The sequence below is a fragment of the Anopheles maculipalpis genome, chromosome 3RL (assembly GCF_943734695.1).
Source record: "Anopheles maculipalpis chromosome 3RL, idAnoMacuDA_375_x, whole genome shotgun sequence".
Taxonomy (NCBI): Eukaryota; Metazoa; Arthropoda; class Insecta; order Diptera; family Culicidae; genus Anopheles; species Anopheles maculipalpis.
Genome location: NC_064872.1, coordinates 71,211,725 through 71,236,688, shown reverse-complemented (window position 1 = coordinate 71,236,688; position 24,964 = coordinate 71,211,725). Strand labels below are relative to the sequence as shown.

Sequence of the window (24,964 nt, the reverse complement as noted above, 5' to 3'; positions counted from 1 at the left end):
CAATGCAACCCACACAGGAACTGGTACGCTCGGTCCAACCGTGAATCCCGCCCAAAAGGTAAGGGGAGGATCTTTTGTAGCCCAGTGGACTATGTTTGATATGCAAATCTAACAACTGTTTTCTCACCCCGCATCGAGGATCGTCCCCACGAAGCACGGAGCAAAGGATGCTTGTGTCCTATCAGCGCCTGCGGTCTGATACGATGTCGGACGATAATCAAACGCGTGTTCCGGTTACGAATGTCGCCTTGCGGCACTGTGTGCATTGGTGATGGCATTTTGTAAGGGTAATGGGAAAACCGGCGGGGTTTAGGGTTGTGTCTTGGGTGGTGTATTAAAATATTTTACTAACTGAGCTATTCAATGACTGTTCCGATGTGGTTTCTGGTTCTGGATCGTGATAGAACAGTCTGCGGAGATAACGTTTTGAGAAGTGAAGTTTTAAATAGACTACAATGGCTTTGAGGTGCTTTGTTGGGCTGTTCATAAGCTGTTTCATTATCACATTCGGTTGGCAAATTGACTGTTTGTTCTGTAGTTAGTGTTGGGTGACTTAAAGTAAACCTCGTGATAAACCTCCAGACAACAGACAAAGACAATATCGTCGAGTCGAAAAGATGGATGAAGTACTTCGTTCTGTATGATAGTACTAGAAATTCCTAGGTAATTTATAAGTGTAAATATTACAAACATACAAGATTTGATTACACATTCGAAACGGCAACACAAAACACATCAAAATTTGACAAAGATGTCTGAAAGTTTTGAGCCTTTCCCTTGACTCACCTTGAACCTAGAGAAAATCTTCCTAAAGGAGTTGATCTTTTAGTCAGACCTGGACCCTGCGTACTGTGACAAGAGATCATTGAACGAAAAGGACTCGTTGAAAGGAAATGTTCTATTAGGATCTCTTAATGTGTATTCAGCGATCTTCCAATGTAAATTTTGTTACCACAAGTTCAAATTTTCAGAATTCACTTAAGTTATTTTAAGTATAAATTGTTGATTAAAGGAATCACTTAAATGAGGAATTCTCCGAAGAAGAACGTATATAATGTATTGCACAAGAAATTCAACTAGCACCACCGGTTCCGGTCAATGTTTTATGATTTTAATAACTAATTCCTTTGTTTATCACACCGCGGGAGCGATAGCTTCAAGCATGCCGATGGGAAAATTCACCGAAATTAAGCTCTGCGGTAAGAGGAGTGCCATTTCGAGCTGATCGTTCCCGAAACGAAGATTAATTAAGGCACCGGTGTACGGCTAAGGTGCGAAGCGCTATTTAGCCATGTATTAAAAGTTCGCCCTGGAACGCTGGTCCGTCTTGTGCCAGAAACCGGTGGCTATGCATTTTTGTTTTGTTTGGAATATTCCCTAACAAACCAAAGCGCGCCCGGAACGCATCCTGTGTGCTGTTTTGCCTCGTAGCAAAATAGTAACTCCGGTATAACTCTCCTGGGAGTGGCCCGCGAGACAGCTTTTTCTGTCCGACAGCCAAGCTCGGCAGAAGCTTCGTCCCAATCAGGACCCATCCATGCCCGGAGTGGATACTGGGGTCAAAAACAGCTTACCAAGGCTGTTGCTTACGGGATGAATGGTGCGCACCGGGTAATTTGGAAGCCTTCTCCCACCGTGCTTGTGCTATGTTGCTGTATGTTGCGATTGTAATCCCAAGGAGGCATCACATCGCAGCCGGAGGGCGCCGAGAAGATCCTCAAAATTTTCCACATTAATTATTAACGTCAGCTGCTTACATTATCGACGGTGCCGTTGTTGCGCTTTCATCTTTCAGCTTTCGGTTCTTTGGTTGTGATTTTATTCGCTTGCGTCCTGGCTGCCATTCCAACCCCGGCAACCCCGGAGGGGAGCAGGTTTGCTTTGTGTGTACGTGTTGTCCTCGGGCAGTGCAGAAAATGCTTTCACAGCTACTGCTAATGTCTCGAGTTATTTACCGAAGGAAGCGGTACCGGGGTCACCATCGACTCACTGGCGGCGGAGGTGTTGAATGGCGGAAACGGTAGAAATGGAATTACATCAAGCCAACAAAAAAGGGAAAACCGTTAAAGGCGGTGCCCTGTTTTCATTTGGGTGCGCTCGGAAAAACCGCTCGATATCAGGTGTGGCGGGCCTGAGTATGGTTGGCAACCGTAAGCTTGAGACGAAAGCGAAAGCAAAGCTCGCATGCTTTATGGTGTCTTTATGCTGTGCATGTACTATGTGTGTGCGTGTGTGTTTGCTGAAAAGCTAAGAGTGAACCACCAGTTGGTCTTGGGAGTGGAAATTAAATTTATCGTTCTAGAGCAGGTGGAAGTTTTTAAGCCATTTCAGAAAGGTGTGAAGATTAAGCAGTTAGTCTGAGGCATTTTGTACGGTTGCTTTTTTTCTGTGAAAAAAAAAAAACGATGCAACACTAAGCATGTTAATTGTTTTAGCTTCAAATGTTACTATGTGGGATCGAAAAATCAAAAATGAATAGATTAATGAGTTTCTCTGAATTGAATTCAATGACTGCATGTTGATTTATTAGCTTTTAGCAGTTAAATCTACGTACTGAGTGTTTTTCAGAATAAATCATGATCTTGAAGATATGTTTTGTGCAGCATAAATATCAATTCTAAATGATCCATTAAAACCATTAACAACACCAAAATAATAATTTCAAATAATTTCGAGATAGATGTTGCTTTTTTTTGGGATTTTGTTTTAAAAATCGTAGAACCTTGATCAATGTGTATAAAACTAAACATATTCAAAAGCAATTTCAACACATTATTTGATAATTTTAGAAAAATAAAACAGAAATAGAAAAATTATTCCTTTATAAATGCTTTGAAATTGATCTACGTCTTGTAACATCCAGGGCAATAAACATCTGTTTAATACAACTCGGTCGGATGGAATTTGAGCTCCGGTCCTGCCGTTTCAAGGTTAAACCACGATTTCTGTTGCTTTCAAGTGACTTGTGTTTTTTGAGAAAAATAAGCTTCACTTAGAAAAATAAGCTTTAATTTAAAGTAATTTAAATTAGGGTTATTTTTCTTTTTTCCGAATTCTTTCTGTTCGCTAGCCAACTGGGTCAGGCCGATAATATCGATTTGACATTTTAGAAAGCTTTTTTTTCTTGTAATCGAAATCGATAATAGATCCTACTTTTACTTGTGGGAAGAAGCATTAAATTCAACAGTTAAATCAAATTTGCTCTTGAAGTTGATCCAACCATGCATCCACACGTACGTCCCAATAAATTATTGAACAGACAAAACAACGTTTAAACGTAAAGTGGTCATTAATTCGTTCAGACAACGCAGTGGCCGCCAGCTTAAGCACCGCACCATATTAACGCCAGCTGGCGATTCGGGAGTGAGCGCTAGTGATTTGCGTAGAACTATTTTAAAATTGAAAGCAAAGCCAAAAAAAGAAATGAAACAGCTTTTCAGCTAGTAATGAGCCAGCTAAGCAAAGGTGTGTGTGGTGCTCCGGTGGTGCTACTGCTATTAACTATTTTCTATCTTCCCTGTTGTTGCACCGCGAACAGCTCGAGCCACAATGGTGCACAAAATAGACTTCTCCAGCCAAGGCTTCCCTGGCTAGTTTTATCCCATGCCTGGTGCTCGACCCGGGTGGCAGATGGTTACGATAATTACGCTCGGCATTACGGTTTAATGATACTATTAAGCAGGCGGCCATACACTGCCCCAACCCCTTACCACCAAGCCCCTCCCCATGTGGGAGGGTTACTTCCGCGTATGCGGCGTAGCGAAAGTCTTTTATATTATCATTTTCTTTGCAACTTTGGCAAAACTGGGGAAAATGGTGGAAGCGAAAGAATAAAATAGATTGTTCCATTGCCTAGCTGCCCGGTGAGGGGCATCCATCTATCGGGCTGGTGTTCGGGTGGGTTCTGTCCCCCCCGGGGATGAAAAGAAGAATCTTTAATGATTGTTCTACCGTTTGGCTTCAGTTTGGTCGCTGGCAAGAGAAGAAAATCAGCGAAAAAAAAGGGGTTCGGTAGAATTATGTTTTACTGATTGCATACCGAGTTAGCCAAACCGTTTACTTTTCATTTACTTTTGCACCCTGCGTGAATGACTCCGTCCTGCTATGCCCTGCATTTTCCACCACCAAAACATCACTAGACAAAGGGCGCTAGGGTGAGCAGCGGATCGAGAAATGGAGAAAACCTCAATGAAGCAACGACGAATAAAGCCAGGTCCAGCACCAGGTCTCCGGTGCTTCTTACCGGTTGCTACCGATAACGACTTTTCGGGATGATTTATTAAGATTCTTGCACCGGCCACCAATCTTAGATGCCGGAGATGTTCTCCCGCTCGGTTTGCTGAAGCGATTAGCCATGCTCAGCTGCGGACGGTACGGACGGCATTTTGCACCGAGATCGGGCTTTAATTAGCAGCTAGAAGGGGCTGGTGGACTCCGCCCTTGTCTGGTCCACTGGGTCCGTTGGGCTGGGGTGCTTGCTTTTGTGGTAAGCCGCGACGTTGCTTCTTAACCAGCGAAGAATCTCCTTGCCAGTGTGTGTTCAGGCGACAGTACTTTGCACATGGCCACCGTGCCCCACCACGGTCAGATTGTCAGAAATTAGACCCATAATTAATTCATGGTGGTTTTGCAATATTTAAACGATACAACGGCAGGAATATCCCTTCGAATGATCACCCAGACCGTAATCGGAACGCATCGTTGCGTTCTGATCCTTGGCGAAGCGAGGTTTAAGGATTCAGAGCTAGTGAATCTTCCGGACTTTCCGTTTCCGTTGATCGATTTGTTTTTGCTGTTTGCTCAATGTGTGTGTGTGTGTGTCTGAGGAGAACAGGAAGAGCACTGTTTGTTTATTGCCTGTTGTGGTACGATAAGTCAATTTTGGTCGGGAGTTGCTTTCCTCGAGAGATTAGAATTTATGGGTCAGTGAAGGAGCATTAAGCATTGAGAAACAGAATTCAACCAACCGCAGCACAAACGCGAATGACCGGAAGCGAAGGTCACGAGTATCGTACGTTATGAGACATTTGACAAATTTATGTTTAATTTAGCTTGTTCGGTGCTCCATTGTTCGTTTCGTCGTTACTTCATTCCCAGCACAATAAAACAAGTTAACGCTTTCTTACAATCAAAATTTGAAATGTAATTACCGTCCTGGGTCAGCAATACATCGCTCGAAGCACTTTCATCAAATTTGCTCCTTATTGGTGTCAGTTCTTGGGAACATTGGCGTACAAGAGGGAGGGAGAGAGAGAGAGAGAGATTGTAGTCAATTCAATAAACCTTTTGCGAGGAAAGTTTTTCCTATTCTCAATTCGCACATTTTCCATTAAGCACAGAAATGGAACCTGAAGGAGGGGGAAAACTTTCTCGCGGAAAAGTTCCTTACATTGGATTGGAACTGTTGTCGCCAGTGCAGGCTTCTACTGAGTTTTTGCAAAGGAGATGATACACGTGTATGTGGTTTTTCCTTTCCCACAAAAATGTAAGCATAACCAATCGCGACGTGAAGCTTTGGGTTAACATTTCCACGCAGCCCAAAATGCAATTGTCTCGCCATGCACGCCGTCACGCAGGGCTGAAGCTGAAGCAATCACTGCCGTCTGCGCTGCATTTGTTCGCTACTGTCAACCGACTGCAGACATCACGGTGACAGCGAAACTTTTGTGCAATTACATGTGCTTTGCAGTGCTGGAAAAGCTTTACAAAGAAGGTTCACAAATTGGTACTCGGTGGTTTTGTTCTCTGTTCGAACTGGCTGCTCTTCTTAGTAGCGCGAGCAAACAAAACCCGTCTCGGTATACCATTTTTGATGATAAACCCATAATGAAGATAGTTTATGACATGACGTTTGTTGAACCATCCTGTATCAACCATAACAAAGTTGATGAATTAAAGCGCTCGGCAGGTTCTTTCTAAATAGGACATAAAAATAGCGACACTCTTCAGGCTGGCAAATGACGATAAAATGCAGAGGGGGGAAAAAAAGCTATATTTACGATCAATAAAACATGAAAGCCATGAAACACGCTGCATGCAACGCGCGACAAAGTACCGCATGATCGTGATGCACCTGTCACCATTTGGCAACCGGTACGCCCGTTGGACAAGCGTTATCATAAAATCGAATGATACTCCACTGGAGCCCAATTAATGTTCGATTTATCAATGGGTGTTTGCGTCCGTGTGTTACCCTTTACAAGGTTTAAATTGTTTCGAGAATTCGGGTAATCATCCCCTGTTTTGCAGTGGTCTTATGTCTTATCGCTGTGACGGTGTTGCGCAAGCGAGATTGCGGCAACGGATGCAGTATTGATCGGTAATATTTATGGGCCTCCCTCCATCATCAATCATCCAGCGCGGTGGCTTCCGGATGACGAAGCACGGCACTACCCCCGTAAATGCCCTTTGCACCTCTTGTTCGACCCGTTTTTTTCTATGAAATTCTTTTCGTGCAACAAACGGGCTGTGGTTGTGGTTACAAAATTATCATCCTTCCGCGAGCCCGAAGTCGATTGCACACCGCCAGGATGCACTTGCAGCGCTTTACGGTTTGGCAGTAAACCAATGCTCAAGAGTGCTACCAAACAAATAAACAACGCGCGGTTGGCAGTGTGCCGAAGGTCAGCCGCAAAGCAGATACGATAAACGATAAATAAAGTGCAAGAAGAAGTAATAATCCCGCGCAAGGCGGGTAAAACACGTGGATAAACATTGCACGTTTGCATTTGGACGGGATGGGGGGCGCAACAAAATAGTGAAAAATTGTAAATGCGCACAAGCTCGCGAGGGAATAATAGTTTTTGGGCACAGAGATTTTGTTGTTGTGGCTGGTGCCGCTAATTCATCAATCTTTTCGAATGGTTCATAAATAACGAGTTGCCAGCCGGCGGTGGGTGTTGTATAGGCCCGGCAAAAGGCGTTTGTTTAGGGCAAGCGAATGGAAACGAAAGTAAACTCCATCAATCTTTCTACGGGCTTATTTTATTTGTGTATTGCACATTTTTTGAAGATTGAGTTTTTGAGGGTGTTTGGTGTGATGACATTTGGATATTCCACGTTTTATATACATATTTGTGACTTTTTCAGTCTTATTATAAAAATTTTCCTAAGTTCTCGTAATGATATTCACACCCAACGAAATTAACAGAACAAAAACTGCCGAGCTAATTAGCTCTGCAATGAAATTTCAATTTTATATCAATTTACTAAGTAAAAACCACTAATGCAAAGCATTGTTTTATTGTTAGCACACTAGAAAAAGTATTCTCATTCCCGGGACGTTTGCTTTTTCTTTTCCAAGCTCACGGCACGGTCCATCGTGACTGATCCACCTCCTCGTGTACCTCCCCGAAAAAATGGCAGTTAGAAAAAGAAGTCGACGAAGCATTCTGTAATTTCATCCAAACCAAACTTTTGCCCGGACAAACTCAACAGCTTCTGGTGGAAAAATAAGTTCATTTGCATTTGGCCGTCACCGATCCACCAGACGCGCCATTCAATTAAGAGTTTTTTCCCCTCTGGTATTGTGCGTATGTTGCATAACTTGAGGCGCAGCTGTGCAGAAAAGCGCTCATCCAGCAGTCGATCTAGTTATAATTACTGGCAGCCTTCCACTTGCAGTGCTGCGCATCTCTGCATATCTCGACCGAGGTGTGAAGTTTATTTCTAATTACTTCTGAATCCACCCGTAGATACCGAGCGGTTTTTTTTTGCTTCGACGCTTTGAAGAGTAGCAATTGGAAGCTGCTTTCCCAACGGGGTGGGGAGAGAGATATTTGAAACATTAAAATCTTTTAAGCACAAAACAAAACCCTACAAACGGATGAATGATGGACTCATCACTCAGCCCGGTTGTATGATAAAGTGTGCAAATAGAACAACACGGGAGAAAGCTGGGAAGCGATAAGGGACGCCACGGGCAAATGGTTGTGCCAGCCGGTTTGTAGGTGTCATTAATCATCAATCCTTGGGCGGTTACTTTTGCCACCCAAGCTAGCGGGACACTTGGGGTAGGAAGGGGGAAAAGACCTTGAAGTCAAACACCAACTGACTACCATTGGTATTACTTTTGTTCTACCGGGAATATTCCGGGCCGCATTTCTCCCGATATATCCCGTTGTGTCATCTTACAGCAGGGGAGCACAGCTTTGGGTTTCTATTTAACTTCTGACTCGCCGCCAGCGCCATCTTGACGCCATCTGCTGCTGCTGCTGCTGCTACTGCCGGCCGACGGTGTACCGGGGGAAAAATCGTCTCCAGAACGAATGAAAATAATAAGAATAATAAATGTGTGCCACATGGGAGCATAGAAGTGAGCTCGCGTGCTTGTGTGAGCGATTCTTCCTCCTGGTTTTCTCAACTCAATCGATCATCGATGAGGATCGACGCGTATTTCTTGGGATAAAAAAATGGTCGCGTCCTGGCACAGATTGTGCTGAGCTTTAGAGAATATGGGGGTTTAAATTTTGTCCATTTAATGTTGTTTGCGAAGAAATATGGGTCGAATGGAAGGAGGTTTTCAACAGTTTGGGAATGGAAACATATTGTTCGTTGAAAGTGTCTCATAATAAAGGAGTTCTTAAGGAATAAGGGGCACCATTGCGAATTAGAATTGGGGTCACCGTATGACCCATCCTTCGCTATTCATCAGAAAGATTCACTGATTTATTTGATTTTTAATATTGAATATTGTTTTTTGATTAATTTCCTACAAAAAGGAACAAAGGTACCGGGCTCGTTGGATGATCTGAAGCAACTATTTTTCATTTGACAAGGTCAACTAAATGGGTAGAAAAACTGTACAGACAACATCCAAAAAGCTACTACGCTTAACCATAAAAGTTGAAATTCTATAGTTGAAATTTGATCTGCCTGGAGGTAATAAGAAAGAAGCTGACGTTAGTAGCTACTTAGCCGCCTGAGAACGGGTTTCGTATGGCCCCGAAAAAACTTGTCTATCTTACCGAAATTAAACCAACCCAAAGTTTAACTCTGCACAATAAAATAATCATAATAAAACTCCCTCTATAATGTGTAAATCAACAAAAATGTGGCACATAACGCATTCGGTTCTGATCGTTATTAACACGCAAAACCGAAACAAAACAAGAACTAAGGATAGAGAAGAAGGAGGTGTGTGTGTGTACCTTACGCTAGTTAAATTAATGCATGTTATTTTTCCAAACCGTCTACCCAAACCCTTATTTCCCTTCACCCTTCCGCCGCTTGGCTCATCGATTAGACGTGTACACCTCTATCGCATTGTGTGAACATATTGTAAACATGTGTCATCAACTGTGTACGCTGTGTGCGCACACGGGCGCAGATAGAAGAACCAAAAAAAAAGCACGACGAACGTAAAAACGGTAAGCAAGTAATTTAAAGCTCGACAACACGGCGGAAGAATGTGCCGACGCGTGCAAGAACCGACAAATTACTACAATCAGCGCACCCACCGACCCGCCCGAGGTCGGGTTGCACTTAAGTGGCGGCACAACGGGGAGGGCAAGCTGGAACGCCGGGAACGGAAAGCAATTAATCAGCAGCCGGCCGGGGTGTGCGTATGTATTACGAAGACGAGCTTTTTTGTGTGTGCCCCGTCGGGGTCGGGAAAAGTTGGGCACACATGTAGCATATTTTGTCTGCACGCTGAATCGCATCGGTTTGGGTGGCTGGGCTGGGATGTGCAGTATTAAATTAAAGAAGAGTTTTTAAACCGAGCAGAGCAGTCGAGCTACACCGGTTCGGTTAGCAAAAGCGTTGATTGATGGGAGCAGCATGATTGGTTAAGATTTCTGTTTAGCAGCAAAGAAGCGTGGCACGAAGTTTTAACTTTTTTGTGTGGGGCTTGTTATGTGGGGCTGTGCCGGTCCTCTCGTAATCAAATGTGGGAAAAATGATTGTTTTTGGGTGAGTGCTTCGTGAACATGAATGCCCATTTTTTTCTCTTTCGTTTGAGTATGAATTATGATGTGTTTTGGGTGAGAATCCGTTATGCTGCGTTTGTTAATAAAAATAATTTTTATTATGTATTTTTTACGCCTATCGGTTATGCAATGCTCATCACTTGAGATGAGAATTTTTCGTGGGATGAGTTTTCAGAACGAACTTAAAAAAGGACAATTTAGAAATAAGATCTCATTTTGATTAAACCATTTGTCTTGAAAATAAACCACTTTATTTTGAATTCTTTATCAAGTTTAATCAAGGGGTGATCCAAAAGTAAAGGCGACAACGGCTTCGATCTTCTTAAAGTATGACCGGAGCTCAAATCCCATCCAGACAGTTCCTCGGCAGTGACGACTGCCTATCCAATTACGTGGTTTTAGCAAAGTCTGGTTAGCCATCTGATGGCCGGCATGACAACAATAATCATATGTACACCTATTGTAGAGTAGGCTTTAAATAGCTACTTAATGTTAGTATTGAAAATAAATTAAGCTGTATTTTCTATTCTCTCCTATCCTTAGCAGCTTCTGTTTAGAGAAGTTCTTGATAGGAAAAAAAACCTCAATGAAGCATGCAGGAAAAATCCCTTTCCCTCGCTCTCCTTTCATTCCATTGCCTCCAGGCAATGGCTCGATTCCATGCTCTCCAGGTCGAGATTTCCTCCACCAGAGATGTGGCCGAACAAATGGTAAAATGAATCATTCCCAAGTATCCAAACAGGCAGGCGGAAGTTTGCCCTATTCGCTCGTCCTAACCCCGTGCAGCCATTTGCCGGTGGCAATGATTGTGATGCCACACAAGGTACAGGAAAAAAGAAAAACTTCGTTGGAAACCGTAAAGAGGAAGCCAATGATACAATTTATGGCCTTCTTAAAAGTGGTTCAGTAAATGGAGGCCGTTGCAATTGAAGTAGAGCCATGGTTGAGTGTATGTGTGCGCGCGAAGAACCAAGGAGACCAGAAAGATCTGGCCATCGAACCCGTACGTATCCTTCTGGCTCAGTTTACGGAAGCTTTACACCGACCAGTAGCGAACGTATGTTTGTGCTTCACGGGACTTTTGCTACACTGCTTTTGGCTGCATGAACCGGGCAGGATTCTACTAACCGGAGGTATAAAACTGTAATTTATGACTCCATCAAAACAGTAAACGAACATTTATCGATGGTGTCGCAGGACATCCCACTGTCGCCAAACACACACACACCAACCAAGGCCTTGGTTCGAGGGCTCTATCCCGAAAGCTAGTCAAACAAATCCTTCTCCTCCCTACGAAAGTACCTATCCACTTCAAGCCAAAGCAGCCGGTTGTTTGTTGTTAATTTAATTTATTTTCGTTATTAAATAGCCCTCAGTACGATAAAAAATAACACGTAACAAGAAAAAAAAAAAAAAAGGAAACGGACCCCCTTCCGAAATGGGACACATCCAAAATGGGGAAATGTGTTTGCTGAATGAGAGGCAGCGGAGGGCGATAAATGTTTGCCAATTCAACTAACCGGACGCACTTAATGCACTTTTAAGTGCAAGAAAGCACTACCGAACGAACCACGCAAGGGCCGTCCATTAGTCGGCGGTGCGCCGGGACGAGATAAATCGATCCAAGATTAGGTAGGTACGCAAGTAAGGTTGATGCTGTGGCACGTGTCCCCTCCCCACCGTTTTTTTGTGGGTTTGCCCTGTGGGTTGGACGGTGTCACGGCGGTGAAAGTGCGTCCGGCCTGGTCACTGGATGGTAGGTGAGCCGAGAATGGAAAAGCTTTTTATTGGATCAATTTAGCCGTACAATGTTCGATAACAAGTTTGCAGTGAAGCCTTTTAATTCCAAGCGGCTGTCGTTGGGGTTTGGGGGTGGCCATTCGCCGCAATGACATTTCCGCACGATTGTACGTATGTTGGGTTGATTGGTTGGGCAGATTGGCTGTAAGCAGATGATGATGGATTTGCTTTTAGTGCAGTAACTTTCTTCACAAATGCAGTCTTTTATGCTGTCAGTTTATTGGGAAGTGCTTAACACTCATGTTGGGTGGACATATTTTCAAATAAGTTGCTTTTTAAATTATTTTATCTATTTTTATTTTCTTTCGAGAGGATTTTCCATTTTCCTATGAAATAATTGAAGTTTATGACTTTCAACACAGCATGGAAAGACTAATGGAAAATGTAATAATTTAATTCTTTCATGGTATGAAATTTTTCCACCATTTCATTGCAAATTGCATAAAACTCATCCCCCATAAACCAACCCTCACGTTGTATGTGTGTGTGTGCTTTTTCCCTTACCTTATTGCTCTAAACCCGTGCAGTATCATGCAGCATCGTCTAAGCGCGCGTGTGCTGTTCAATTACTATAAATTGAATTCATCTTTCGTCGCTGCCGCTGTATGCTTCCAGTTCCCGCCGAAGGGGTATGTTTTTGGTGGTGCACAGAGTTTGTGCTCGTGATATTACTCGTAGGTTTCTATACTACCCTCCGCTGCCGTAACCAGTCAGTAACCCTCCGTTTCGTGATAACATTACCATTGGCCACTGGAAAGGGTGAACGTGTTAAAAGCAAACTTTTCATCGTCCCCGCAATCTGGTCGGGCTAGACTGATTTTTTGTCTCGCACGCGCGTGTGTGTGTGTTCGAGACAGGACAGAAGCCGAGATTGAGCTGTGAGTGGCGTGGAATATGATCAATTTAACGTCATCGATCGTTATTGGATCGGGAGCTGCTTTTGAGTAGGATGTGGCTAGGAGGAGCAAATTTCGGTCGCTTGTTGCTCGAAGGCTATCCACGCTGGTAGGTAACACACCGTGCTTAGCTTTCGTGTATGGATGTGTACGATTACTCTCACTTAACTCTCGGATAGTACTTCCCTATCCTGCCTCTTTGCCCGCAGAAGAAGAGCTGCCATAACAACGACCGCAAAACTGTACCAATATCCGTGGATCGTGTTTCCGTTTTTGACAATTTGTTTGCCAAAATTGAAAGTAGTTTAATATTGTTTTAACCAATTTCGTTGCCAGAGAAGGAAAGAGACACACAAACTCCCTTTTATGAGGATTAACCGCATGTGGAAGAAGGAGAACTGGTGGCGGATTCGAGTTCGTTTTGCATTTTAGGAATAATGAAACAAGCACGTTCTGTTTTCGGTAGTATAAAAATAAAATGAAATATGGCGCAAGGGTCGTTTTAACGAAAAACTCATCATACGCTGTTAAATAAAAATCTGTTTTGTTTTCTTTTGTACGTCGACAGCACACATGCGTAAATTAAAATCTATTTTTGAAAGAATTTTTACGAGAAGAATTTATATATTTGCATTTATTTGTAAAAGTGATGAAAAACAAAAATAAAAAAATACTTAATTTCATTATTACTTCCATTTTCTGTGTTTTTTTACAGAATTTTACATTATTTTACTAATAAACATGATGAAAGCTACTCGGAATCTTTGCTACAGCCACATTGCAGGTACTGTTTTGTTCTGTAAATATAGCTCATTTGTATGATTAATGTTTACCTCATTTAATTTTCATGGTTCATGGTCAATAGTTTTGTTTTCGTCCCAGAGCTTTTTGCCGGGTTCCCGGATATTTTAAAATAAATTTAAAATAAAAGAACAGAATAAAAGAATTAAAAAGATATTGCAACCCAAAATTATATCAAAAAAACTTCAAAAAACTACTGGTCGGAAACAAAAAAAAAAAAAAAAAACCCGGGATCTTGTCAAAAATATGGGGGAAAGTGCCCAAAAACAATTTACATCAGTTCTTTTCGATGAGATTTTAGAATAAATAAAAAAATCAAATACTATTTTAAATACGTGGACAAAAACTGCAACAGTTAATGTTCTTTGTTTTATTAGCTGAGCATGGCTACCTCCGGTAGCGCAACTTTCGGCCATGATTCAACGATCGTTACGCTCCTTGGCATAATAAGTCAATGTAAAAAAGATTTATCGTTTTAAGAGCTTTGTATGTGCGAATTGTGTAAAATTATCATTAAGTTGTGGCTGAAAAGTTGCTGTCTCATGTGGCACCAAGATTTTATACGGTCAGCACCATAACTCAAGAGGAAAAAAAAACACCCGAAGCAAACTTTTCTATAAAACGCTTTTCACGTACTGCATCGTGTACACAGCAATGAACGCGCTGGTTCACGCGGATGTTAAAGTTATTGTTGCTCAAGTGGTTCCATATCCTGAAGCGGTGAAGCTGGTTCGAGAAACGTAAGACCCCGCAACCGATTCGATGGCGAACGGCCAAAAAGTCAAACTACTCAAGAATCCTGTTCGCTTCGCCTGATACTCGGCGAAGAAGCTTGCTCCTTCTTAACCCGGGCATTTTCTTCTCTACCACTGCTACCGGGCGGGTACGGTAGTGCGCCATGGGGTTGTGGTTTTCCAATAAATTAAAAACTGCATCGGTAAGTTTGGGTGTGAAGGGGGGGGGGGGGGGGGGTGGGGAAAGGAAAACAACACACGACTTAACAAAAAGATGCGAAGAGATGCATCGGGGAAGCGTTGATTTGTGCGCTGCAGGAAAGCCCGAACTATTGCCCCGTGTTCGCGTTCGATCCAGTCGATTAAGGAGCTCGTTGCAAGGAGGGAAGCTCTTGTGCTGCATAAATTGAATACCGGAAACGCTGGTCCCGGTTTCTTCAACCGGGGGGGCCGACGACGACGACGACGACGAAGCCCCATTGGCAAACGGATGCTGCACTTGGCCGGGGTTTACGGACGGACGATAAATGGCGTCTCATCGCTGGGACTGTTGGGCGCCGCCAGCAAGCGACCCAGGGAAAGCGACCCTGCCGTTAAAATACAGACACAAACCTTGCAAGATATAAACGATGAACTGAAAATGCTCGACTCGCTATCACGCCATACCCCCTCCCTCCCCCCTTGTTTGTCGCCCCAGGAAGATACTTTCTTCCGTGTGCTTCGGTGAATTTTGGTAGCCGAGAAAAGGACGCGAGAAAAATCTCCGACAATTCTCGCCAATCAGGAACGGTTAGGAGCGCAAGCGGTGGAGCGGCCGGTGCAGAAGGGTGGCAAAAATGAAGCGAGCTTGAAAAACGGGTGTGCTGAAGCCGGAAAAATCAAATAAATAAATTTTCACTTCATGCACGTTTCATGCCCGGTCGCTTCCGGAATGGTTGTCGATTGGCTTTGATTCGAGCATTGGTATCGAGCAGTAGTGAGGCACCCGAAATGTGGTTATATCATCGGGTTCATGTGTGAGTGAAAATGATGTTTCTCACATTTGTGAATCTTCCAACAACACCAAAAAAGGGAGGAAAACAACGTGGAAAATCCGTACCCGGTAAAAAAGTACGTTGGTGTGAGAAAGGGTTCGTAACGTCATTTCCGTTCCCGGTTTTCACCGTTCGACCCGTTCGATGTTAACCTTCAACACGATACCGATGCCGGAAAAGTCGTCAACGCGATGAAGATAGAGAGCAAAAAAATGGGACTAAAACGGGCGCGCGAAAACGCCAAAACGTCTCGTGCAGCAAAGCGTGAGCACACACACACCCAAACACGGGGTCATGTCAATTGCTTCGAATTGCCATTAGGGTAATAATATTTATGCACCATATTTTCGCCGGCTGGATTGTAATATTATGCTTCATTAAGTTTTATGCTAGCGTGTTGTAGGCTTTCGTCGCTTTTTTTCCACACACACCACACACCCTTCAATTGGTTTTGATGACAGAATTGGAGATGAAAATTTGCCTCAAAACGGTTCAAAAGGGAGGTGAGCGACGGAGCATAACCCGTACCAAAAAACCTATCCTGTCCTTGGTGGTTTGCAAATATTCACGTGCTACTCGTCGTCGTGCGCTTGAAGGTAGGCTCTTGCTGAAGGAGCACGGCTTTCGCTGTGGAAGACGTGTGAAAAAGTGCTTCGTGACATGTTCGATGATGATTAGACGGCGGCCTTCACCATCCTCCAGCCACTCATTGGCTGAAGGTCCACAGATGAGCATAAGTGTGTGCGTGTGTGTGCGTGTGCGGCTTATCGCGACTTTGCAAACACCATCGTACGATATTAAATTGATGTAAATTGTGATACAAAAAGGAAGCCGAGCTTGGAAGTTAATACATTTGCAAGCATTTATGAGACATCCGTGCCGTTGGAAACGAGCGAGTGGAAACCCGAAGTGGAAATGGTGAGACAAAGCATAGCTTTACCACCACGCACCGTTGGCTTTGTGCCTGATGATGGGTATTGAGATGGAAGAATCGCTTTGTTCGAACCGGTATAGCGCATGGGCTAGAAATCCACGCACAAATTAAGCGAGTTTTAAGCTGGCTGATGGTTTCGCTTTTTCCTGAAAAAAGCAATAATTCATAGTAGTGGTTCAAAATTGATGGGAGATCCGTGTGCTTCTATTGTGTGTATGTACAGATTGTAATTACATTAGACTAATGAATTGATAATACTGTGTTTGGTGGTTTGTTAGGTTGAAATTAATTTCTTTGTGGAGTAATGTTTTTGTTGCAAATTGTTTTACAATTTGCGTTTGGTCCTGCATGATGTTTCTGACTATGACTCGTTTTATTTATTTATTTTGTCTTATTTGTTTTACTTACTGTCGCAAAATTTATCAACTCAAAATATTTTGAAAAATTTTGGTACTATTTCATTCCTTGTGTTGTGGTCAAGATAGTGTTTAATTCCTTTTTATTTCTAAAACTACTCTTGTAATTGAATTTTTTATTGTTCTGATCTGCAAAATGATTGTATTTTAACATTTGTCACTGATAATCTTCATAAGAACTGAACCAATATTTAATATAATTTAATAATATTTAGCAATTGAATACAAAAATATTATAATACTCTTTTAAACTTATGCTTCTACGATTCTCCCGAATGCCTTGCCTTTGTTTTGTATTTGAAATTTTAATGATTTTATTTTGAATATTTTTATTAAATTTGGCATTGTTTAACAATTATTTTTTTATTGTCCAATTTTTTAACAATTTTTTTTCCAATTTGCATTGGTAAATGTACTTAAATTTTAACATTTCCTCTTTATTATTTTTATGTTCTTTGTATTATTTTGTTTTTGGACAATTATATTCATTTATTATTAAGTATGACGGCATGTTGCCACATTGTTATATTTTTTTGGTCTAAGTGATATAATGTTTGGGACTAAAATTTGATGTATCCTAATAAACCCTGTTACCCAGTTCTATTCATCGTTCTTCATCATCATGCTCCCTGATGCGGTTAATCAGTATTTGATTAAGGCCGTATTTTTAGGCCTTTCGAATGCCCAAGGACTTGGCATGCACGCGTGCCTCATCTTTGACTGCATTCATTCGGGCGGAATAATTCTACTGTAAACAGTTTACTGTAGAAGAAATTCAATAAATCAAGAACTGTCTCGGAGAGATGTGACAGAAGAAGGGTAAAAGCAGGAATTTTAATAACAAAAATGGGTAAAACAAACATTGAAAGGCTGCCGTATCGCAATGTGCACATAATTATAAATATTCAATTAGACACACACGAAGAAAGGGCGTAGCTTAAAGGGGTGATAGCATAGCATATAAGGAAGGTTTGTTTCGGTGTGCTTAGGAAAGAGGTTTATGAGCAAATACAATGTGGTGAAATATAAAATTGTTCGTCGGTTTTTGTGTACCCAGCTCAGTAGGTCACAATTTCAGGACTGAAAATGCGGCCTAATATGTAGCAGTACGAAGCATGTGTCGTACGGTATCAGTACGCCCTACAGTACTTGGACTATTTAATTGCTCGTAATGGGTTCAGTAATTTTTGCCAGTTTCCAGCACGTTCACGTAGCCATGCCGTACACGATGGGCGCCACACAGCACACAGTGATGCGTTCATTAGCTACCCATTAGAGGGTGAACGAGATCTTTTTTGGAATCGGTCCATTTCTCCGTCATGTAATGCCCAATCTGATGCTTTTGCCATCAGATGAGATGGACAGCGTACGGGCCAAATCGACGAAATGACTTTAAGGGGTGGCGTGGGCTTTTGGAGTCGATCACACATTATGCAGTGACAGTGCCAGTATGCCTTCCGCCATCGTACGGCCAATGTTGCGTACCGGGTAGGATTGCGCTACGTGCAATTATGCGAAGCGGAGAGTGATGCGAGTGTGTGTCCGAAAGAAGAACGCACCGTTTATTGACCGTAAGCCCTAAAATAGTGTAATGCAGGGTAAGCTCGCTAGGATGTCGTCAAGTGTACGCTGCAGACGGTCGTCTGGTTATGTCAATCAGGTGAAGTAGTTGTAGGTGGCTCATCATCATCATCTCTGTGTGCTGGTGAGTGTTTTTCTTGTGCGAGTGATGAATCGGGTTGTGTAAGACCCACCTAATGGATGCCATTTTCCGAAAATGGAAACCGGGGTGACTGACAACTACCGCCTGACACCCGAAGGGTTATCTTTTGAAAGGGTGTCCGCACCGATTTTGATCCAATTTCGGAGGTTGAATTTATATGCGGCTGTGCATGACACACACTCGCACGCGGGTGAGTGGCATAATTTTAGAGCGGCAAACATCACGCGCAGACGTTTCATTTGCATTAACAATTAAAGTGTGACGATGATTGGCTAACTATAAGATCGGAGATCGTTGAGATGTTGGAATTGCTCTGGTTAATTATTCTCAGCATTACCATTTTTGGAATGAAAAGGTTTGATTAGTAGTTTATTAAAATTAGCCCAAAAGAAGGATGGATTTAGTGAAAGTAAATATGATTTGACTTTTAATTAAGAATCTTACCCCTAATTTCCCAAGGTGGATGAGAGAACAAGAAATTTCCTTATAGTTCTAATTTTTAAAGTTCTTGGATATGAGTGTGAGTCTTGACACTCGAGGTCATTCATTCAGGAAGCATTCTCGCTTTGTGCTGCTGCTATTTTACAAAGTCTTCAGGAAGGTACAAGGAGGTTTAACATCCTCTCGACCAACTTTACTTTATGTACTACACAAGAACATAATTTATGAAGCGAGTTTTTAATTTTAAATCGAGTTTTTAGTTCAAACATAACTTCTTGGCCTTATAATCAAGAAGTTGGTTTTATAGTTGTCAAACATTGACATATTTTAATATATTTCAGAGCAACTATACGGAATAAAAACTCGCTAAAAGAATTTCAATACCCTTGATAGTAACTGATGTAATTACTTCCTTCCCTTCTATCGTGACCTCATCTGCACTTGTTCGTTTCGCTACAACTGATCCAAATTGACATCGATATGTACTGCAGCATGCATGAGGGATCTTTTTCCCGATTGACACCTTCACACAACACCCAGACATCCCGGAGTTTTGCCTGCCACAAATCCCTTTCCACTGTAGTGCAGTTCCCTGCATACTAACCATACCCTCCCCTTCCCCTTTGCTTAGTACTGCTGTAGGGTAACGAGAAAACTGGGACTTACCTTGGCTAATTGAATTACCACTCAAACCGCTGGCAGCCGATAGTGAGGAGGGTGGCTGCAGCCGGTCCTCCATTTCGCGCAGCCGCGATGTCAGGCTCTGGGTGTGCAGGAACAGGAACAGCGTGCACGAGATTGCAATCAGTGCAACGAATTCGGCATATCTGCGGAAGATAGAGGAGCAAGATGAGCGAAAGCTATAAATTGAGACGAATTCAGTTTCGCTGCGGTACATCATCATCATCAACATCATCATCACGATTACGCGGTGTGTACCAAATCCCGGTAGAGCTGTGCCAGGTTTTGTAGGGCTGTAAGCTTGTAAAGCACCGGTGAGTGAGGGTGGCGCTGACGTCTCCAGCAGACCGTACGCTAATGACAATAATGGGATGGAAAAACTAATAATCCTGTTCGCGTCTAGCTTTCCTGCACTGGGACTGGGACACTGATGTGTATACTGCATGCCACGCTTACCGGCTGGCGCATGGCACGGTTGAAGTGTTATTCGAGCGTTGTCAGTTGACGAGTCGGAAGCAAATAAGCGTAGCCATGTCCCAAAACCGAGCCACGAAAAAAGAAAAAAAGAGGGAAGCCATAAGGATAAATCTATGCAGCGTGTATGTGCGATGCTTTGAAGACGGGAGTGAGCGCGGTTTGGTGGTAAATTTCTGATTAAATGTAATGTGTCGATGGATTACAACCGTTGAGCGCTGAGGTTGGCTCAATGACGCGCATCTGTCTCGCGCTCGAATGGCTGTGTCCGTGGAGGTGTTCTAGCGCTTCGAGATTGAATTTGTTGGTGATGTTAACAGCCCACTTGTCGCTTGCTGTTGGGCGTTTCGTGAGCAAGTGGCCGGTAGCAAGGTGGCGCAGTTTGGCAAACCATTAAACGCTCCAAAGCATATCGCATTTAATTGGCTGATTAATAATCATAAATCTGTGTTTTAGTGGCAGGTTTTTGGTGTGTAGTAGACAGCCCCGGGGCAAGGCGGCCGGTGGAAAACAATCGCACCAAATTTGTGTGCGAGTGTGTGGGAAAATTTGACAGATGTTTACTTCATGTTTAATGCATTAGGCTTAGAATTTTTAATACATTCGGTACATCTTTGTGTCGTTGGGCGCTCCAGAGTACTTGTTCGATTTGACCTGTCAGGACCAAAAACGGCCCTGCAAATAAAGTCAGATTTATATAACCTGTCATTGGTCATGCGACTATGAATGCCTGGGGGTCAATCAATTCCAAGGGAAAATCTGCGAGTCGATCGAAGCTTTTCTCTTACCCTTAGGAGCAAGATTGAAATTGCGCTCGAACTTTAATGAACCAGCTGATGTCATAAGATCAAGATTGAGTTGGACACGATTCCACCGCATAGCATGTAAAATATCAGGGATTATTTGTTTGTTGGCAAAAAAGGACGCTTTTAGAAAAAATTACTGCAGTTAAAAAGCTCAGTTAATTCAGTTAGCTACTGCAGTTGAAAGGACTCGTAATTTTATTTGAAATTCTCGATTTTTACCTTCATTTTTTGGTCTTGTGTCTTGTCCTCTCTGTTATGTTATGTTATGTTTGATGCTTGCTATTTTTATTTTTATTTATATTTAAGTAAGTATGACGGCTCTCCTTCGTGTTGTCTTTGTTTCTTATTTCTTTTTTATATTTTTATATTGCATATTATTTAATGACAACGACATAACATATGGAAGATTTTTTCACTTGCTCAAAAGCTTCATTTAAGAGCTTGGAAAGTTTGCTAATATCAAAGTAAATCAAATCGTTTTCTATGTATAAATTATAACTTCAAATAGTTACAATGACCGGCCATTCTAGTTTAATCTTCAACAAAATCAACTTTTAATACAGCTTACTTTCAAAAAGCTTTCGAAATTGGTACATTTTTGTGACAAAAAATACAAATAACAATGTAGCACATTCGTAGCTTCGAAAGGGAGTGTTCTTGAAAGTGGGTTAAGGATCGCCTAAAGATTCACTTAACCTTACTTTTACACATTCTCTCCATTCATTTGCAAACAAACACTGGCAAACAGATTTGCACAGCCTGCGAGGGTGAACGGTTCAACACTTTCAATTCACATTTCCACAATCGGTTTTCGAGCATAGTTTTCCGAAAGCGTACGGCCGCTGCTGACATTTATTAAGCGGCACGTTTATTCCGTAGCACACCGCCTAATTTGTACTGCTACATAGTTAACCAACTAGCGTGTAACAACTAGCGGGTACGATTAGCTAATGATGATGTTCCGACCGCTCGCTCGCTTTGCCGCCGTAAAAAAAACCTCTTTCTGGGGTCTTCACTTTCAAGCAATAAATCTTACTAAGCCCGCTGCCTACCACCAGTAGGCTGAGTGTGTTTGATCTGTATCGTGACCAGGGACATAAAACAACGCTTTGCTTTCATGTGCGGCTGAGTCAATGGAGGCGACATCTTTTCGTCACCCGCGTTTTTGGTAAGCGAGTCGACGAATGCTTTCACTTTCCGGTCGGATCTCGGTTGTGCGTGAACCTTTGGCTTGTGATGGAGTCAAATGTTATCTGCTTCTTTTTCACCACCGATGCACGGAGCAAGGCCGTTTTTCGAGCCAAATTCCCATCCTGAGGCTGGTGCAGGGTTTACGATGCTTTAAGCACGCCGCGTATGGCGCAACCAGGAGAATAAAGATGTGGCGTTAGAAGTGGCGCATCCCTTTCGAATCGGTCGCATCTAAACGACCATGTTGGATCATGTCAAGGTTGTCCCAGTTCGAGATGGGTCTGTGTTCCGCTGTTCCGTGGGTGCGCATTTTTTTTTGTGTGCTCTCTGTCCCGAACGAATAGCGATCGTTGCGAACATTCCAGTTGTTTTTGTCTTGGGAGCGTATGCATCTTCAAGTCCGCTAGAGAGCATCTTGCACAATTGGCAATGCCCTTCGGTGTTGGTCGCGTGGCACTCGCTGGTCTATTCTTGTATTTTCTTCGCTCATGGGAAAAGCTCGGTGGGAAGCACTCTAGCATTTGCTCTACCAGGTCAACCAGAAGGGAACTGAGGAAAATGAACGAACGAAGAAGACCTTGGCGAACGTTCCCAGACGGTGTTTGGTGGATGCGAAAAACTAGATGCGGCTTCACGATCTACGATCTATTAGTGGTGAGTCGCGGCAATTGTAATTCTGCTTGTAAAACAAGACAGTGCCGGACAATCTTATTGCAGTCGTAACAGTCGTAATAGTGAGGTGGAATTTGGATTAAATTTCTTGATTGAATTCTTAGCGTTCATTGAGCCGAGGTGGGCGATTTAAAGTTAATGAATTCGGATGAGTAAGCTGTCTTGATCATATCGCATGGTGCTTTTTAAGATATCAAGAGTACACATTTTCAGAATTGCAATTTAAAAACATGCAGCTGTGGCGCTTGCAGTTAAATTTTGGCCACTCTTTGCTCAATGAACGTTGGACAAAATTGTGCAATTAATCCCTAAGACTGCCAGTTGGCTGTTTTGGAAACATTTCTTGCACCGTTTGACACCCAGCATTATCTTAAATACTGTACTTAGATCTTACTTTGTAGATCTAGAGTCCGAATTGCTACGAAAAGCTTTGTGAGCTCAAATTATTATTAAAGCAAAATTAATTATCTACCGCCATTTATCATCAAGATTACTCCTAAGCTAAGCAAGTGAACTAGCTCAAATCCGTTCTTTCTTTTACCTTCCTTCAGACAGAAAGAATTTAAATTATCAAATTGAATTAAATGCCATTAAATTGCTTGGGCACGATCCGCGCTTCGATTCTGCCCCGTTTAAGCAGTAGCTTTAATGGGTGTTCCCGATCATTGCCATTAGGGCTATGCATACTGCGGTTAAAACCGAAAAAAAAAAACATTGAAACATTACACTCCGACATCTCTCCGCCTATCTGATCTGATGGTTACACTTTTCCGCGCGAGCTTGCTGTCCGTTCGGGGCAGACAAAGCGAAGCTAACCAGCTCTAATCTGATCGGAACCGATCCGGTGAGCATAAATAATTCCAAACCCGATGCGATTGTGTAGTACATGACATGGTCATGAAGTAGCTTGTTGGCATGAGATGTTGTCGGCTCGTGCCGCTTTATGGTCCGCGGTAGGTGGACCAGGCGAAGGTGGAGTGGTTAGTGAGGGGTGCAGATGCACACCGTGCTTAATTTCTGCAACCCGTAGCAGATGGCGCGTTTGAAACCAGCGCGAATGGGCGCTGTAATTTGCCATTACCGTTAAACGGTACCGTGTCGGTGTGATGCTCCAATCTGACCGTACATCTTGGCTGTTTGGGTGTTTGTAGTTTTTCTTTCAGCGAGGGTCCATTGTTGGTTATTCAGAGTAGGAATATGGCGAGCCAACCGTTACGTGTGGGAATGTATGAAGTCCGGACGATAGAGAGGACGAGGAAGTTTTACAGCTCAATCCGCCGCAACGTGCAACAGTGTAATGCGCTTAGATAGAGGAGCTCCAGTACAACTACATGATATCATTTAGTTGACTTATTTTCTGTTAAACAAAATTTTCTGTTAAGGATCGGTTTTGAGATTGTTAAATTTAGTTGTTGATCACATGAAATAGGTGTAAACCGTGCTTGTCCAAAGTCCCAAAGTCGTCATGTGACTTTCCGGTGATGAAAACTTTCCACGCGCAACAAACGAAAACTTTATTTGCCAAATCCAAACCTGGAGCCGGAACTGTAGCATCATTATTCGAACATTCAGTAGGTTATTATGAAGCGCAAAAGTTAGGCAACGAGCGAGTGGCGTTCTGAGCAGTGGGAGTACAATTTTCGCTCTATGCTGTTTAAGAAGAGGGTGGAAAAAATGTTCAAAATACTTGACGCGTTTGTACTTCCATCTTATTATCATGCCTCTAGTGCTGCTTTTGTTGTGAAAAATGCAGTACTAGGTTTACGACTACGAGAGATTTTTTTCCTTTCTCTTGTGTGTATGTCCATGTCCGTGTGCCTGTGCTGTTGGGAAGTTTGTTCCTTTAATTATTTTTAAGCGGCTTTTCTATTTGAAAAAGAAAATATGATGAAGTCAAACGAAACGGAACATGCCTGATGAACTTTACTTAGTTCGTTGTTGTTTGTATCTTCCTTTACAACCTGCAGTACAACTTGGGAAAACATTCTTTTCTCTAGTGTATCGTACTAGGAACTGTGTACAATGCTGGATATATGATCAGGAGTATTTTTATCTAGTGTTGTGTACTAGACATGCAGAGTAAGTCCATAATAATAATCTGCTCCACAATTTGGCTCTTTATTTTACACAGGCAAACTCAGAAAACAGAAATTTCTTTGTTTGCTAATTTAAAGACAAAAATTTCTTTGTCAAAATATTAGCTGACAGCATTAATTTACTTTTACAAAAGTTGCTTGAAAGGAAAATTCTCAACTTCAAAGCAAATAGTGGAGCTTTTAATACGCATTAAAGTTTCCTATTTACCTAGCTGAAGATCATCATTATTCCTATTTTAATTTGAATCTGCACTTCCTTAAAGCAATAAAAGAATCGCTTTTTTTTACTCCTGAAGCTGCAGTAACACAAAGAAACAGGCACACTTCAAACGTTAG

The 24,964-nt window shown here is 42.4% G+C and overlaps 2 protein-coding genes across 2 annotated transcripts in view; one reads left to right on the top strand and one right to left on the bottom strand.

Moving 5' to 3' along the window:
* The window catches only part of LOC126562723 (E3 ubiquitin-protein ligase RNF185-like), a 382,489-nt gene that overhangs the window by 143,067 nt on the left and 214,458 nt on the right, over positions 1 to 24,964 (top strand). The gene's annotated exons all lie outside the window — the stretch shown is intronic.
* LOC126562388 (heparan sulfate 2-O-sulfotransferase pipe) overlaps positions 1 to 24,964 on the bottom strand; it is a 122,378-nt gene that overhangs the window by 23,054 nt on the left and 74,360 nt on the right. The window contains exon 2 of the mRNA XM_050218892.1: positions 19,375 to 19,535. Within this exon, the coding sequence (XP_050074849.1) occupies positions 19,375 to 19,535 (161 nt within the window). The remainder of the gene's footprint in view (positions 1 to 19,374; positions 19,536 to 24,964) is intronic.